Source organism: Gallus gallus, chromosome 2, assembly GCF_016699485.2.
Source record: "Gallus gallus isolate bGalGal1 chromosome 2, bGalGal1.mat.broiler.GRCg7b, whole genome shotgun sequence".
NCBI lineage: Eukaryota > Metazoa > Chordata > Aves > Galliformes > Phasianidae > Gallus > Gallus gallus.
Window position 1 is genome coordinate 49082970 of NC_052533.1, and position 18615 is coordinate 49101584.

The 18615-nt window shown below is 47.5% G+C and overlaps 1 protein-coding gene and 2 gene segments (V, D, J or C); all 3 read right to left on the reverse strand.

Annotated features, from left to right (window-relative positions):
• TARP (TCR gamma alternate reading frame protein) overlaps positions 1-16857 on the reverse strand; it is an 89115-nt gene extending 72258 nt beyond the window's left edge. Inside the window, 1 exon segment of the mRNA NM_001318455.1 lies at positions 16390-16857. Within this exon segment, the coding sequence (NP_001305384.1) occupies positions 16390-16854 (465 nt within the window). The 5' untranslated portion in view covers positions 16855-16857.
• Positions 6540-7788, reverse strand: LOC112531733. The segment is given in 2 exon segments: positions 6540-7555; positions 7712-7788. Coding segments are annotated over 2 exon segments (420 nt in total).
• On the reverse strand, positions 14818-15433 carry LOC112531798. The segment is given in 2 exon segments: positions 14818-15161; positions 15272-15433. Coding segments are annotated over 2 exon segments (453 nt in total).
• Positions 16858-18615: the final 1758 nt, after the last annotated feature.

The window sequence follows — 18615 nt, forward strand, 5'->3', positions numbered from 1 at the left end:
CTTTTATTCTGTGACCTGGAAAAGTGAGTAACTTCACTGTTAGTAGCCCTCGCTGGTAGATCAAATTGAGGCTGTTAATCAAGACAGTGCCCTCATCTTGAAATAAGCCAAGCCCGTCATTTCTACTTCAAGGTGGTTACTGTTCCATTTTGGGAATTGCTAAATCTAAATTATCACAGCAACATATAAGAAGTTGTCCTACACGGAGCAGAAGTGGGACTGCGACTCTGACAGATGTCTCAAAGTTTCCCTTCTCTTTTGACAAAGCCTTTGACATAGCTTCAGAAACTCTGCTGAGAGTGTACATTTAAGTGCCACATTTCTGTAGTTATCTCCTGTTGGAGCTTGACTTTTACCTGATAAATAATGGACAGCTTAGCAGCACCTCCCAGCTGCTTATGAGCAGCACGACATAGCTTACATCGCCCAGGAGCCCAGGAAGGAAGAGACAATCGCTGAGAAATTTACATGCAAAGACCATATTCAAAACTAAACAGACACCCAGTATGTGTTTAACTGTGTTTGTGCCTGTTCTAAATGACTACGCCGTTCTCTCTTTGGCAAAAATACCTGCCTACATACAGACAAAATCTAACTGCAAACGGGAGAAAACTGCAGATTTCTTACAGATTGTCTTGTTTATACTCACCTTTGTAACCTCACGTATTTTTCTGAGTAAGATACTGTAGGCGCTGCTGTAAGCTTTGCGCTGTCAATAGCATTCATACTATAGACTGCACAGTTTTTGTGGAATTAATGAATGCAAAGGGAAGCCCGTTACTTTCAGTACAGCCAGGACCATGAAATTTATTCCATTCCTGTCAATTTTTCTTCCAAATTAAACTCCAACTTACCACCTGTATGAAGACGGAAGTTTGGGCATTTCTGACTGGTAGTACTGAGAGCTGTTCTATAAGTTTTCATCATCCTTCTCATCCTCAGAGGCACACTCCGCCTCTCATCCAGAATTAAGCACCATCAACTAGTACTCGGATACAATCCAGCACTGACAGCCACTCTGCTGTCCATCCTGAATGTGTCCATGTGCTGCATCTCGCATTTTCTGTCCCAGCACGTGGCTGTTACCTGTCTGCCTCCTGCAATCGATCCTGACCCTGAAATAACCACTCACCGACATCTTTTGGTACATCAGCATAAGGACAATGAACACTTTCCTTTGCACACTTGTTTCTTTCAGGACAGCCCAAGATAAGACCGGAGAAAACCCTGGTACTGACAAGCCGGCTGCATGCTTAGTTTGACATGTCAGAGGAACAGTTTGAATACTTCTGGGACCTTGTGTGCCGTAATGACTAGAAACCAATGTCAAGAAATTACAGTTTGTGGCTGCTGAGAGGAACCAGGCTGCGGATGGTTTAAGCAGTTTAGACCATCTTTCAGTTTAAGCAGATGTAACAGAAACAGTCATCTACTCTAAATTTGTCTGAGCAGAATTGCTGAACAGGCTGCCCAGTGAAATAAACGGTGGAGTTCCCATCTCTGGGGGTATTTAAAAGGCATGCAGTAGTTGTGCTTAGGGACAAGGTTTAGTGCTGGACTTCGTAGTGCTAGATGGATGGGTGGACTTGATGATCTTATGGGGCTTTTCCAACATAAGAAATTCTATTACTTTTATTGCAAACGAAATGCAATAGGGAAAAACTTCGGTGGATTATTTTCATAGCGGTGAAGGTCAACATGAACACTGAAGCTGTAGCTAAGTGGGACGCACTGCTTACAGGCATAAATACGGAAAGTCGTTCTTAAAGGAGGAAAGCCCTTTTCGTTGTTACTGGCTTTGGATGCTGAGTCATCTCCAGGAGCAACAGCGTGGAAAAGCACTGCTTTCTCCTGAAGAAATCACAGAATCATAGAATCATTATGGTTGGAAAAGACTGCTATGGTCATCTAGTCAACCGTCAAGCGTGTTGACAAACCACGTCCCTAAGTGCCACATCCACCCTTTTCTTGAATGCCTCCAGGGATGGGGAGTCCACCACTTCCCTGAGCAGCGTGTTCCAACATATGGCCACTCTTTCTGAGAAGAAATTCTTCCTAGTATCCAAGTTGAACCATTACAAACAATTCATGGCTATGCTTGAGGAAAGAGGAAGAGCACCTGAAGTGCTGAGCTTGGGTTATATTTCAGACTTTCACTGTTTGCTTCACCCTTGGCGCTTGCTTGCTTGAAATCCCTTTCTTTTGCCAGCTGACATGTGCAAGGACCTGGTCAGCAGTGGGGAAATCCCACCCATGTGTTCAGGAGACTCCCCCACGCTGGGAAAGTGAGTTGGGATCTTTCACGTGGTTTGTGGTTGAGCTGCTGGAGGAGTATTGGTTGGCGTGATTGTTTGGCTTCTGCCATAGTGTGGGGCCCAGTAGGCGCAGTGGTAGGTAGCAGCGTCGTCTAGAAGTACTCTTCGTACTGTAAGAATGCAGAGTTTCTGTCTAGAAATAGTTTGAATCATGTATCTGTGCCTTTGGAAGCTCTCATCTACTACACTTGCTCCTGATGTAATGTAGATCATCCTCGCCAGGGTTTTATTCTCCTTTTGTTGATACCAGTGTATGGCAGTCTTATCAAAATTTCCAGAGAAGTCTTTAAAATGACAGTGCAGACGTATACTTCCTTGTGACTTGGTGATGGATACAGGGCTCTGTATGGGAATTTCCCACACAAATCCATCTAGGAAAAAAAAGGGGGAAAAAAAAAGACGAGCAGTTATGTTATTTAGTGTTGGCTGGGGATTTGGGATAATACCTTGTAGCTCATCCAGGGGTTCCTGCGAGGAAAAGTAAGCTTAAGAAAAAGTACGAACAAGACCAAGTGGTTGCGGCCACAAGAGCTGCCAGCAGCAGCATGTTTGCTTGTCCTTCTCTGCTGCTGTTAACACTCAGAAAAGGAAATTGTCACCAGTGCAATGAGCTGTGTTGCATGGGAGGAGGAGTTGACTCCTTTGGGGGGTCTGATGGAGACCCTGCGCAGCAAACCAAAGGAAAGTGTCCCCAGATGTGCAGCTGGGAGCAGGGAGAGTCAGGGAGCTAGCGTTCAGGTAAGTTTATAAAAAGCACGTGTTCATTTGTGGTAGATAAGAGGGTGTAAATCCCTGATGCAAATTGGCCTCCTTGGGATTTTGCGTTACCCAAAATCGCTAAATTGTATTTCCGGGGCGTTAAGAGTCTCCTACCTGTGGAGGAGACTAGACTACAGTGGAGGCGCGATGAAATTTTCCTTAGAAGTACCAGGGATGGGCAAGAATACTGTTTGCATCCACACGTTGTTGTTCTTTTCTTGCCCATCCTTTCCGAGGAGATCACAATGGCTGGATGAGAAAATCAATGCCGTGTCAGCTTTCCTCAAGAATCAGTCGATTTCTGCCACGGCTAGGCAAACCATGGCTAGCAAAATGCCAATGGAGCAGTTGAGTTTCCAGTACTGGTGTGTTAATCCTTAAGGCAGTGAAGAGTTTCCTTGCCCTTAAAAAGGGCGGATGTGTGTTTGAAGACTGGAGTGCTAAGAATGGCACAAACTTCAAAAGGGGCGGGCATTAACCACATGCATCAGTATAGGTTTGTGATTGAAATGCTGGAAAGGAGCTCTGTGGAGAAGGACCCCAGGGGTCCTGCAGGACAGCAGGTTGACCATGAGCCCGCAGTGTGCCCTTGTGGCCAAGAAGGCCAATCGGATCCTGGGATGGATTGGAAAGAGCGTGGCCAGCAGGACAAGGGAGGTGATCCTCGCTTTCTGCTCTGCCCTGGTGAGGCCACATCTGGAGTGCTGTGTTCTGTTCTGGGCTTCTCGGTTCAAGAAAAACAGGGAACTTTTTGAGTGTCCAGTGGTGGGCCACAAAGATGGTTAGGGGAATGGAGCATCTGCTTTATGAGGAAAGGCTGAAAGACCTGGGACTATTCATGTGGGAGGAGACTGAGCGGGCATCTTACCAATGCTTGTAAACATTTAATGGGTGGGAGTCAAATGGATGGGGCCAGGCTCCTTTCAGTGCTGCCCTGACTGGAAGAGAGGCGGTTCCATCTAAACTTGAGAAAAATCTTCTTTTCTTTGAGGTTGAGGGAGCACCAGAACTGGCTGCTCGGAGAGGGTGAGGAGTCTCCTCTGGAGACATTCAGGACCTTCTTGGACTCCCTTCTGAGTAACCTGCTCTAGGGAATCTGCTTTAGCAGGGAGGTTCGACTGGATGATCTCCAGAGGTCCCTTCCAGCCCTTTTGTGACTCTCTGCATCCGTGCAGTGTTTGCTCTGGGTAGCAGCTGATACGATAGCAGATGGAGAGAGAAGGCTAGGGGAATGAGGCAGTAGCAATCCTTTGGTGCAGACTGAAGTCGAAGCTGCGTGGTTGAAGGAGTTTTGTGGCTTGCTGGTCTCTGAGCATCTATCATGGTGTGGGTCCCAGTAGGCGCAGTAGTATGTAGCATCATCATCTGGACTTACATGGTTTATTGTAAGAATAGACAGATTCTGACTAGAAACGTTATCAGCCATGTACTTGTTCTCTTGAAAGCCACTTTCAACTCTAGTTTTCCCTTCTGCAAAGAAGAGTAGCCTCTCTGGAGGTTTATTCTCTTTCAGCTGATACCAGTGAATGACGGTGTTATCAAAATCTCCAAAGAAGTCTCCAAAATGACACTGCAGATGTATACTTCCTTGTGACTTTGTGATGGATACAGGGCTCTGTATGGGAATTCCCCATGCAAATCCGTCTAGGAAACAAGGAGAATAGAGGAGAAATTGTTACTCAGTGATAATCAGGGATTTGGAAAGATATCTTTTAACTCATCCATGGGTTCCTGTGAGGAAAAGGAAGCTTAAGCAAGCAGAATATACAAGACCAAACGGTTGTGGTTGTAAGAGCTGCCAGCAGCAGCATGTTTGTTGCTTCCACTTTCTGTTGTTGAAACACGGAGGAGAATGGATGGGGCCTCGGATGGAGACAGTGCCGAGTGGGAGAAGTGTCCGGTGATGGTATTTCTGTGTGTAACAACACAGGGCTGTGCTGGCAGAAAAGCCTCTGCAGATAACACATCCACTCTGTCGTTCCTTGTGACTTGGTGATGGATACAGGGCTCTGAAAAGGAATTCTGGAATTAAAGAAAGAAAAAAAAAAAAAAAAAAAAGAGAGAAAAGAGAAAAATTGTGTTGGGAAGATAACTGTTAGGTCGTGCATGCGTGCCTAGCACACCTGAGGGTCCCGGTAGGCAAAATTGTAAGAAGCACCGTCATCGGGAATTGTATTTCTTATTGTAAGAGTGCAAGATTCCTGAACAAAATCCCTTTCAATTTTAAGCCTGTGCCTTTGCAAGCTATCATTGAACACTGTTCAATCTGATGTAACATAGAGTATTCACACTGGAGCTTCATTCTCCTTCTCTGATACCAGTGTATGACAGTGTTATCAAAATTTCCAGAGAAGTCTTTGAAACGGCACTTCAGATCTGTATTTCCTTGTGACTTGGTGATGGATACAGGGCTCTGTATGGGAGTTTCCTGTGCAAATCCATCCAGAATTACAGAACAAAACAAAACAAAACTAAACTAAACTAAACTAAACAAAGAAAAAAAATCCAGAAGTGAAAAAGAGGAGAAATGTTGTTATTCATTGCCAAGCATCCACTTGGGAAGATAACTGTTATGTCATCCATGGATGCCTGTGAGGAAAATAAGCTGAAGGACTTACAAAACCATGCAGCTGTGACCAATAGAGCGGCCAGCAGCAGCATGTTTGCTGCTCCTCTCTGCTCCTGCTCTGCTGCTGTTGAGACTCAAAGATGTGTGTCTGGGGCCAGAGCTGGAGACGGCACTGTGTGGGAGGAGAGGTCTCCAGCGGTGTTTTTTCTGTGCATAACAACATGGGGCTGTGATAACACATCAGCCTGGGATCGGAGTAAGGCCAGCAAATGTTCAGGTTGGTTAGAAGTTTATCATCCCATCTGCTTTTCAGAGAAATGCAAGAGCTATTGCTCAATGCAAAGACTTAAAGTTTGCGTAAGAGCTACTGAGAAAGGATGGAGAGCAAGAGGTGCTCCAGCTGGGCATCAGGTGCAAGGCTGCCAGCTGAGAGGCCACCCTGGTAGGCAGTGAGCATGTGCCGTCACTCAGAGTGGATGGGAGGTATGTCCTTTTCCATCTGGGACCCCCTTCAGCGGTCCCAGCTTGCTCACCCGTCTCCAGCATGACTAAATGCTCTCTTCCCATGCTGCCCTCCGCTGAAGAGCCGGTAGCTATCAGCTTTCAGCAGCGGGGCAGCAGCACTGTGAGCATGTGCCCTGCCTTTGATTTGGAGTGTGCAGGAAATGCACAGCCACAGGATTTCAGTTTTGAGCCTCAGAAGCGGTACAAATGCTGCTTGGAGAGAAACACCGGAAAACAAAAGCAGAAAAAACACGTGGCAATGTGGTGTTAAGCACATCTTGCTAAGTGGATTGGATGCCTCCCCCTCTTCCTAGAAAATACTAAGGGCAAAGTCTGTGTCATTTTGTGTCAGGACAGGCAGGTAGGTGGCTTCAGTGCATGAGTGAGGAAGAGAGAAGGACGGAATAGACTTCAACAAGTAGAGGGAGAGATGCACGCACACAGTCACTCCTTGCAGCGGCACTTCAGGACAGTCTCCTGAGCGGGCAACCTCAGTTCGTTACAATCACATTTGTTGTGGGGACTGTATGGAGAGAACATGAGACTAAAACCCTGTGGCCAAAATCTGCTGGGACCGATGAAATGTGTATCAGTCCATTGCTATTCTTTTGACTTCAGAGCAGAAATCTGCCGGGTACCTGATTCTAGATGAATACGAATGGCGCATGATAGTGATGGGATCTCACACAACCAATGTCTAAGTGACAGCTACAGTGTGTGTTTTGTCCTGAAGATTCCCACCACAGCAAGTCTCCTGGTCGGCATAATTACAAATCAAACTTTGTGCTATCTGTTGCAGAAGACACGTGTACTGGGCAGATTCTTTCCAACCATACAGATTTCCAGGTTAAGATTATCACCAAATAGACTTGTCACTGAAGAAATGATCAACATGGTCTTTGCAGATAGCTTCAGAATCCTTCATTTCAGAGAAGCAGATCTCCAAATCCTCAGAGAGATTTAGACAGAACTGCTTCTGGCTGAGCAGCTCATCCAAACCATGGGAGCGGATTTGTTACCTTTCATATCATTTACAGGAGAGCTGCCGAGAAAGTATTTGCAGAGGTGATTGTTTGGCATCTGCCATAGTGAGGGTCCCAGTAGGCACAGTAGTAAGTAGCAGCATCATCCGGAATTACATTTCTTATTGTAAGAGTGCAAAGCTTCTGTCTAGAAATAGTTTGAATCGTGTATCTGTGCCTTTGGAAGCTCTCATCTACCGCTACTGACCCTGATGAAAAGTAGATCATCCTCACTGGAGCTTTATTCTCCTTCTGTTGATACCAATGTATGACGGTGTTATCAAAATTTCCAGAGAAGTCTTTAAAATGACACTTCAGATCTGTATTTCCTCGTGACATGGTGATGGATACAGGGCTCTGTATGGGAGTTTCCTGTGCAAATCCATCTAGAATTACAAAACGGAAAATAATGAAAAGAAAGGACAGAGTAAAGAGGAAAAGAGGAGAAATTGTTATTCATAGGCAACCAGCCACTTGGGAAGACATCTGTTAAGGCACAATCCATGGGTGCCTTGGCAAGGAAAGTAACCTGTAGGACTTACATGACCATGCAGTTGTGACCGTTAGAGCTGCCAGCAGCAGCATGTTTGCTGCTCCAGCTCAGCTGCTGTTGAGACTCAGAGATGTGTGAGTGGGGCCCCAGATGGGGACATACTGAGTAGGAGGAGCTGTCCCCAGCAGTGTTTTTTTTTCTGTGCATAACACCATGGGGCTGTGCTTGTCAAGACGTTACAGCAACCTGGGAAATAAGCAAGACCAGAGAATGCTGAGGTTGTTTTGAAGGAGGTGGTCCTGTCTGCTTTTCAGAGAAATGCAAAGAACTGTTGCTCAGTCCAAGGACTGAAAGGCATGAAGTCTCTTCCAACACAAGCTGTGTTCAGAGCCTTGCAAAACCTCCACTATGAAAATCACTGGGTGGCTGAAGTTCCAGACTCTCAAGTGCAGTACCTAACAGAAAAAAATATGAAGGAGGGAGAGATGAAAATATGAAGGAGAAAAATAGCTTTGGCTTTTCCTATCCTTCTGGTCTTGTTGCTATCCACCCATTTAAACAATCATTGCCCCTCCTGTTTATATGCTTCTTTCAAATGTTGGAAGGCCACTGTGAGGTCTCCGCAGAGCCTTCTCTTCAACAAGCTAAACAAGCCCAGTTCTTTCAACGTTTCTCCGTAGGAGAGGTGCTCTGGCCCTCTGATCATCTTAGCGGCCCTCCTCTGGACCCACTCCAAGAGCTCCATGTCTTTCTTGTGCTGGGGGTCCCAGGCTTGGATGCAGTGTTCTGGATGGGGCCTCATAAGAGCCAAGTAGAGGGGGACAATCATCTCCCTCTCCCTGCTGGCCGCCCCCTTTTTAATGCAGACCAGGAAATAGTTGGCCTTCCATGCGGCAAGCGCTCTGGCTGCTGTTTAGCTTCTTGTCCACCAGGACCCTCATTCCTTCTCCACAGGGCTGCTCTCATGGTGTTCTTCTCGCAGTCTGTATAAATACCTGGGATTGCCCCAGCCCAAGTGCGACATCTTGCACTTGGCCTTGTTGAACCTCATTAGGTTCACATGGGTCTATTTCTCCAGCCTGTCCAGGTCCCTCTGGATGGCTTCCCTCCCCTCCAGTGTATTGACTGCATTGCTCAGCTTGGTGTCATTTGCAAAGTTGCTGAGGGTGCTCTCAGTGCCACTGTCTGTGTCAATGCTGGAGATGTTGAAGAGCACCAGTCCCAAGACTGACCCTCAGGGCTCCCCGCGTGTGACTGGCCTCCACCCTGACACAGGAGGATTTTCCTGTGCAAATCCACCCAGAATTACAAACAAACCAAACCAAACCAAACCAAACCAAAAGAAAACAAAACAAATCCCAACCAACCAAACAAGGTACAGGCACAGACAGTCTGTGCTCACTCTCAGATGAGTGCTAAGAGTACAGTCAGTTCATCACAGTAACAGCAAAGTCACCAGTTTTTAACCTTAACTAAGAACGTCCAGTTTCTGAATGTTACAGGTATGTACCAGTACGGAAAACATGTTCTGATAGTAATTAATAGTATCCATTTTGCATTGGCCATGTTAATCTTTTGCTTTTCCTATCCTACTGCAAAAAATCACCAGAGAAAGGTGGCATAGAGATGTATATGCATCTCGCATGAGTTCAGAGTGCCAAATGCCTTTTTGTATGGCTTATCTATGCCCATCTAACGCTGTGAAGGCTTGCCTATACCAGTATGCACAATAGTAAGTACCAGTATCCCTTCGGGTTGTTTTCTTTATTATCAGAACAGTGTCGGAAGCATTTCTCTGCACTTGAAACTTCTGGCTATCATTGCTGTCATCAAAGGTAGGTGAGTATCCAGACATGTACAGTATCCTCTTGGGCGGCTCCCCAGGAAGCTGCCTGTACCAGTGCACAATGGTGCCTCTACTCAGCTGGCATGTCATGGTGACTGAGCTGCCCTCCACCAGCCTGCGCTCTGCCGGGCTTTGCACTGGTGCAGCCTGTGCATCTCCACCTGCAAGGAAAGAGGGAGAGACTTCATGTAGGTGAGGAACCACCGAGCTCTGGAGCAGGGACGGTGTTCTCCATGCCCAGGATGGAAAGGAGAAAGGAAACAGAACTTACGGGAGCAAAATGAAGTTGCAACAAGAAAGGTAAGCAGCAGCATGTTGTCTGCATGAGTGAAATGTCAAACTGAAGTAGTGGCAGAAGTGTTATAAAGCCATCCAGGTGGAGAAAGCGTGAGCATCTGGGGGGAGGAAATGACTCATGGCTCATCACAACAGTGTAGAGAGGACCTAAGTTATTCAGTCCAATAACTTATTTTTCTGCATCTATCTATCTACCTATCTATCTGCCTATCCATCTGCTACATTCCATTTACTCTTCCCCTTAAATCTTGTTAAGCACAGATGTTGAAAGTGGGATTCTTCAGTTGTGCCCTTCCCAGGGTCACTCTCCTCTCCTCAGACCCCCGGGGCTGAGAAGCAGTGGATGTAGGCAGCCTGGATGTAGGCAGCCTGGATGTAGTCAGCTATGCCCTCGACTTCGCACTCAATAGTCACAGTTTTGGATCTCTCTCTGGTAGCAGATGGTTGACGCTGTTGCAGCAGCACTTGTGCATGTCCATCTATCAGAAAGAGAGAAAACACAGCAAGCACTGCCAGCCTGCTGCCCGCAGGTGTACGCAGGACAGCCTCCTGCTGCTGCTGCCAGTGGAGCCTCCACGGGGAGGGGAATGGATGCAACCAGGCTTCAGCCAGGGCCAGCATAGGCAGCAGCAGCATTCTTCTCAGGGTGCCTGCTTGCCTCTGCACCAAAGAAAGCCCCCAGCTCTGTGGCAGGAACAGGGGCTGTGCCTGAGGGAAGGATGTGACACACTATGGGCCAGCCAGAGGGGGGCCCTGCGCAGACAGCAGGTGATGCTGTGAGAAAGCAGCATAACAGAGGGACCGTGCAGTCTGGGGCAAACAGTACAAGAAACGCAAACATTTTAAAGCCCACATTGTTTTTGCTCTGAATAAAGATGCAGAGGGAATAGGTGAGGTCATTCCCACACGTTTTCTGGCATTCTAGGGTCTGGTTCCGGAAGCAGATCATGTCTTTGTGCAGGTTCCCTATGGCTCTCTGCTGCTGTGCATCCCATCTGGCACAGTAGTAGTTAGCATCGTGTTGTGCAATAACTCTGCCCACTGTCAGGGTGCAGAGCCATGATTGCTGCTCCCTCTCAGCTGCTGTTGAGACTCAGAGGAGAATGAACAAGACCTTGGATGGGGGCTGCACTGAGTGGGAGGAGAAGTCTCCAGTGATGGCTTCTCTGTGCATCACAACGCAGGGCCGTGCTGGCAGAAAAGCCTCAGCTGCCTGAGAAAGGAGTAAGGCTAGCAAATGCTCAGGTTGGTTAGAAAGTTGTCATGCCATTTCTCATACAAATGTAATAACAATTGCTAAATCAAAGGACTTGCAACTTGTGTGAGAGCTGCTGAGAAAGGATTGAGAACTAAAGCATCTCCATCTGGGCATGAGCTGCCTGTCTAGAGGCCACCTTGATGGGCAGTGCAAAGGTGTGATCATCCACAGTGGGTTAGAGGGATGTCTTCATCCCATGAGGGACCTCATTCTGGTGCCCCAGCTTGCTCACCCATCTAATGTGGTCTCTCACAGCTAACGTCTGTTGTCTAACAACAGCTGTTGTCTAAGTTTTGCACTGAGGATTTCTAACACAGCAAGACTTCCAGTAGGCAGAATTACAAATGAAACTTTGTGGTGCCTATTGCAAGAAGACACATGCGACGGTCCCAGTAGGCACAACAGTAAGTAAAGCATCTTCTGGAATTACATTTCTTACTGTCACAGTACAAAGTTTCTGCCTACAAATTGTTTGAATTGTATATATGTGACACTGCAGGCTCACACTGAATACTGTTGAATCTCATGTAACATAGAGTATCCACACTGGAGATTTATTTTCCTTTTGTTGATACCAGTGTATGATGGTGTTATCAGAATTTCTGGAGAAGCCTTTAAAATGACACTTCAGATCTGTATTTGCTTGTGACTCTGTATGGGAGTTTCCTGTGTAAATCCATGGAGAATTACAAACATAAATAAATAAATAAATAAACAAACAAACGTATGAAAATTGAATAAGAAAGGAGTATCATTGTGACGGGATCTCACCCAAGCAATGTCTAAATACTGTCTGAGTTTTATCCTGAAGAATTCTGACACAGCAAATCTTCCGATAGGCACAATTACAAAGCAAACTTTGTGCCATCTGTTGCAAGTAGACACCTGTACTGGGCAGATTCTTTCCAACCATTGAGCTTTCCAGGCTAAGATTGGACTTGTCACTGAAGAAATGGCCAACAGTGACTTTGCAGATAGCTTCAGAATCCTTCATTTCAGAGAAGCAGATCTCCAAATCCTCAGAGAGATTTAGATTGAAGTGCTTCTGACTGAGCAGCTCATCCACACCATGGGAGTTGATATGGTTTTATGACAAATGATTTGTGGTTGAACTGCCGAGGAAGTATTTGCAGAGGTGATTGTTTGGCATCTGCCATAGTGAGGGTCCCAGTAGGCACAGTAGTAAGTAGCAGCATCATCCGGAATTACATTTCTTATTGTAAGAGTGCAAAGCTTCTGTGTAGAAATAGTTTGAATCCTGTATCTGTGCCTTTGGAAGCTCGCATCTACTTCTGTTCTCCCTGATGTGAAGTACATCATCCTCACTGGAGCTTTATTCTCCTTCTGTTGATACCAGTGTATGACGGTGTTATCAAAATTTCCAGAGAAGTCTTTAAAATGACACTTCAGATCTGTATTTCCTCGTGACATGGTGATGGATACAGGGCTCTGTATGGGAGTTTCCTGTGCAAATGCATCTAGAATTTCAAAAAAACAAGGAAAATGTAAAAGAAAAAAAAAAAAGGAAAGGGGAAGAAAAGCAAAGAAAAGCAAAGATATAGAAAAAGAAAAAGAAAGAGATGGAAAGAGAGAAGAGAAGAAAGTCAAGGGAAGGGAATGGGGAAGGGAAGGGAAGGGAATGGGGAAGGGAAGGGAAGGGAAGGGAAGGGAAGGGAAGGGAAGGGAAGGGAAGGGAAGGGAAGGGAAGGGAAGGGAAGGGAAGGGAGAGGAGAGGAGAGGAGAGGAGAGGAGAGGAGAGGAGAGGAGAGGAGAGGAGAGGAGAGGAGAGGAGAGGAGAGGAGAGGAGAGGAGAGGAGAGGAGAGGAGAGGAGAGGAGAGGAGAGGAGAGGAGAGGAGAGGAGAGGAGAGGAGAGGAGAGGAGAGGAGAGGAGAGGAGAGGAGGGAAGGGAAGGGAAGGGAAGGGAAGGGAAGGGAAGGGAAGGGAAGGGAAGGGAAGGGAAGGGAAGGGAAGGGAAGGGAAGGGAAGGGAAGGGAAGGGAAGGGAAGGGAAGGGAAGGGAAGGGAAGGGAAGGGAAGGGAAGGGAAGGGAAGGGAAGGGAAGGGAAGGGAAGGGAAGGGAAGGGAAGGGAAGGGAAGGGAAGGGAAGGGAAGGGAAGGGAAGGGAAGGGAAGGGAAGGGAAGGGAAGGGAAGGGAAGGGAAGGGAGAGGAGAGGAGAGGAGAGGAGAGGAGAGGAGAGGAGAGGAGAGGAGAGGAGAGGAGAGGAGAGGAGAGGAGAGGAGAGGAGAGGAGAGGAGAGGAGAGGAGAGGAGAGGAGAGGAGAGGAGAGGAGAGGAGAGGAGAGGAGAGGAGAGGAGAGGAGAGGAGAGGAGAGGAGAGAAGAGAAGAGAAGAGAAGAGAAGAGAAGAGAAGAGAAGAGAAGAGAAGAGAAGAGAAGAGAAGAGAAGAGAAGAGAAGAGAAGAGAAGAGAAGAGAAGAGAAGAGAAGAGAAGAGAAGAGAAGAGAAGAGAAGAGAAGAGAAGAGAAGAGAAGAGGACAAAATATGTTATTCCTTGGCAACTGTTCCCTTGAGAAGGTGTCTGTTAGGGCACTGTCCATTGGTGCCTGTGAGGAAAAAGAAGCTGAAGGACTTACTGGGCCACACAGTTGCGACCATCAGAGCTGCCAGCAGCAGCATGTTTGCTGCTCCAGCTCAGCTGCTGCTGAGACTCAGAGATGTGTGAGTGAGGCCCCAGATGGGGACATACTGAGTAGGAGGAGCTGTCCCCAGCAGTGTTTTTTTTTCTGTGCATAACACCATGGGGCTGTGCTTGTCAAGACGTTACAGCAACCTGGGAAATAAGCAAGACCAGAGAATGCTGAGGTTGTTTTGAAGGAGGTGGTCCTGTCTGCTTTTCAGAGAAATGCAAAGAGCCGTTGCTCAGTCCAAGGACTGAAAGGCATGAAGGCTCTTCCAACACAAGCTGTGTTCAGAGCCTCGCAAAACCAGCACTATGGAAATCACTGTGTGGCTGAAGTTCCAGACTCTCAAGTGCAGTACCTCACAGGGTACTGTGCACGAGTGTTGTATTCAAATTCAGTACTCAGTTTTGGAGCTAACTGATGGACAATTGCCAGCTTGCCTTGCATGGTGAAAAGAGGCTTTGACCATAGACACTCATTTGTTGAGCTCAATGCACTTTAATCAAAGGGCTCATTGGAGACCCGGCAACAGAAGAAGAGTGAAGTTCTGTCTGGAAGCATCAGGTGAGGGAGCAATCTTGACAGTAAAATTGATCTTTTGGGGCTGTAGTAGGAGTTGGTAGTAAGTGAAATGTAAAGGAAGACAGCAGGACAACAACGAAGGAGGATCTAGAAGCTCATGTAGTTTTCTCTCATTGTCTCACATGTATGCCTCCTTTCAAGTGAGGGCCCCGAGGAGACTGAGTTGTTTTTCTGCTTGTACCTTGATTCTGGGATTTTAATAGAGAATGGAAATTTACAACTCCTCTTTGTTCATGGGCACAGGCAGTCTGTGCTCACTGTAAGGTGTGTGCTCTGAGTACAGTCAATTCTTCACCATAACAGCAAAGTCACCAGTTTTTAACCTTAAGTGACAAAGAATGTCCAGTTTCTGCATGATACAGGTATGTGTAACTACAGAAAAAAATGTTCAGGGTATTAGATAACAGAATCCATTTTCATGTTGATATTTTGTTTTTCCTATCCTGCTGCAGAAAATCACCAGAGAAAGGTGGCATAGAGATGTATATGCATCTGGCGGGAGTTCAGAGCTTGAGGTTCAGAGTGCCAAATGCCTTTTTGTATGGCTTATCTTTGCCCATCTAACTCTGTGAAGCCTTGATAATACCAGTATGCACAATAGTAAGTACCGGTATCCCTCCTAGTAGATTTCTTTATTGTCAGAACAGAGTTGGAAGGATTTCTCTGCACTTGAAACTTCTGCCTATCGTTGCTGTCATCAAAGGTAGGTGAGTATCCAGACATGTACAGTATCCTCTTGGGTGGCTCCCCAGGAAGCTGCCTGTACCAGTGCACAACGGTGCCACTACTCAGCTGGCATGTCATGGTGACTGAGCTGCCCTCCACCAGCCTGCGCTCTGCTGGGCTTTGCACTGGTGCAGCCTGTGCATTTCCACCTGCAAGGAAACAGGGAGAAACTGCATGTAGGTGATGAACCACCGAGCTCTGGAGCAGGGACTGTGTTCTCCATGCCCAGGATGGAGAGGAGAAAGGAAACAGCACTTACGGGACCAAAATGAAGTTGCAACAAGAAAGGTAAGCAGCAGCATGTTGTCTGCATGTGTGAAATGTCGAACTGAAGGAGCAGCTGAAGTGTTATAAAGCCATCCCGGTGGAGAAAGCGTGAGCATCGGGGGGGGGGAAATGACTCATGGCTCATCCAATGGGAGGTCTTCAGCTCATTGCTGCGGAGTATGTATCTGTGTGTGGTAAATTCACTGGCAAGCGAAACCCCATGAGCAACAGTGTTGAGAGGACCTAAATTATTCAATCCAATAACTTATTTTTTCTGCATCTATCTATTTATTCATCTACCTATCTATCTATCTGTCTGCTACATTCCATTTAATCTTACCCATAGATCTCGTTAAGCACACAAGTAGGAAGTGGGATTCTTCAGTTGTGCCCTTCCCAGGGTCACTCTCCTCTCCTCAGACCCCCGGGGCTGATATGCATATTTCAGGCCAAGAAGCATATTTCATCAGCCCTTCCTAGAAAATGCTGCCTGCTTTTGTAGCACAAATTGACTAGTTCATGGTAAACTCTTGTCTTCTTCTAGCTTGGCACAGCTTACTTGGGACTGCACAGCCATCTGCACCAACTCTGGATGTTGTTGGTGTGCATGAACAGGACCCATACCACTGCATGCTCTTTCCTGAGTTACCTTTTTCATTCTCTGACAAAGAGAGTGAATCTTCTCTGGATCTTCTCCAGGTCTTTTTTTTTTTTTTCTGCACCATGCACTACAGTCCTCATGTCAGGACATGTTCTGTAAAGTGCTACTGTCATTTTCCTTGTGACAGATTCATCATTTTGTATCAAGTCCTTTAGTGATGGCATACCTGTGGCGAAAAAAGGAACATTAGATGAAGGACGGCTGCTGGTGGGAAGAGAAAACAATGGACTCAGGCTGCACAGAATAGTCAAACAGACAGTCTGTCACCAAAATGATTTCAACATAAGTGTCTTCGATTTCCTCTTGGATTTCTTTCCTCAGTGTGTGGGGATGGCATAAAGGCTGAGAGATGGGGGCAGGAAGGCATCTGTGGTTCTCAGCACTTGAAAGAAAATGTGCCGCTCAGGTTGCAGCCAGCTTTTTGTAAGGGCTGCCTGCAGTCTGCTCCCTCGGTGGGACTCCCTGTAGGCACAGTAGTAGGTACCTTTATCATCATCACCTATGTCTTGAACTGAGAGAGTGCAGATTTTATTCCCCATTTTGGAAGATGTATATTTGTTCTTATAGGAATCCGAATCATAGGAAACTTGCGCTACTGCTGTCACATAGAGAAGCCGTTCAGGAGCTTTAGCAGGCATTTGTCGGTACCAGTGGATGTAGGCATTATGGAAGTCAGCTATGCCCTCGACATGGCACTGAATAGTCACAGTTTTGGATCTCTCTCTGGTAGCAGATGGTTGACGCTGTTGCAGCAGCACTTGTGCATGTCCATCTATCAGAAGGAGAGAAAACACAGCAAGCACTGCCAGCCTACTGCCCGCAGGTGTACGCAGGACAGCCTCCTGCTGCTGCTGCCAGTGGAGCCTCCACGGGGAGGGGAATGGATGCAACCAGGCTTCAGCCAGGGCCAGCATTGGCAGCAGCAGCATTCTTCTCAGGGTGCCTGCTTGTCTCTGCACCAAAGAAAGCCCCCAGCTCTGTGGCAGGAACAGGGGCTGTGCCTGAGGGAAGGATGTGACACACTATGGGCCAGCCAGAGGGAGGTCCTGCGCAGACAGCAGGTGATGCTGTGAGAAAGCAGCATAACAGAGGGACCGTGCAGTCTGGGGCAAACAGTACAAGAAACGCAAACATTTTAAAGCCCACATTGTATTTGCTCTGAATAAAGATGCAGAGGGAATAGGTGAGGTCATTCCCACACGTTTTCTGGCATTCTAGGGTCTGGTTCCGGAAGCAGATCATGTCTTTGTGCAGGTTCCCTATGGCTCTCTGCTGCTGTGCATCCCATCTGGCACAGTAGTAGGTAGCAGCATCTTGTGCAGTAACTCTGCCCACTGTCAGGGTGCTCTCAGATTTGGCGATGTCCTTCTCGATGCTGAATTTCGCCTTATCGGACTCATTCTCAAGGAACAGTCTGGTTGCCATGTAGGCAATGCGCTTGGGAGCTGTCCCGGGCCATTTGCGGTACCAGTGAATGAAGACTTTGTCAAAGTTGGAGATGGAGACATGGCAGGTGATGAGCACCGTTTTTCTTTCAGGCTTGGTGATGGACGCTGGACTTTGCCAGAGGGCTTGTGCAGAGCCACCTAAGGGAAAACAAGAGAAAAACTTAGTAGACAAAGCTGGAACAGCAGAGGTTCCTGCTGTTCATGCAGGCAGCGGCTTGAGCAGGGCACGTACAGAAAAAAGCAACTTCCAGGATGAGAGTTGTCAGCCGCCACATGGTTGCTGCTCTCCTTTGCGCTTCCCTTCGTGCACAGCCTCAGGCTCACACTCGACAGGTCCCAGAAGCAGATCTGAGCAGTGGAAATCACTTCTTTCTGTGATTCCCAATGAGGCTGTTGTACCTGCCGATAAGATCAAGAAGCATTTGCAGCCATTTCCTTCAACAGCAGCCCCCAGCAGACACCTGGGGGTTAAACCAGACTGTGTCTCTTCCCTGTGTGCAGTGTCCTTTGCCTTCTCCCCCTTGCAGGCCAGTAGCCCGCATCTGCTGCACAGCCCCGTGTGCTGTTTGTAACGTCCTGCCCCAGGTGAGCTGCCCAGAGAGGCAGCAAGACGGCACCAGGGCTGCTGACCCTGCCCCAGTGAGTCTGTAGCCAAGTTGTGTGCTGGCTGCTGGTGGTTCTGCAGGGCTGTGGGCTGCCAGTAAGCACAGTCATAGGTCACTTCGTTTGCCTTTGCAACTTCTCGTTGTCAGAGTGCAGATGGGCCTGCCTGCTTTGTGCTAGCCCAGGAAGTTTCTCTGTAAGACTCATCAGAGAAGACAGGCTCCCTCAGTCCCGTGTACAGAACGTGCTTCAGGGACTCTCTGGGTCTGTGCTGGTACCAGTGGATAAAAGCACTCTGAAAGGCTGTCCCAGAGAACCGCCATGCAGCGTGGTGCTGGCAGCAGCAAGTGCCTGTGGGCTCTCCCGGCCCGGCAGGTGATTTAGAGCAGCCCGGGGCTGTGGCAACCGGCAGCACCTGCCGCAGCTGTGCTCCCGTGGCACACGTTGGGTCTGCCTCTGCTGCTGTGGGCAGAGTGCAGCCTGCAGGACGCAGCTGGATCCTTGGGGGTGGGAAGGAGGGACCTGCGTGTCCCACAGCCAGTGGCAACTCCACTGTAGTTCTCTGCCTAGTGGGGCAGCTGTCTTCATACTTATTTCCATTTGCTTACCATTTCCTTTGCTCTT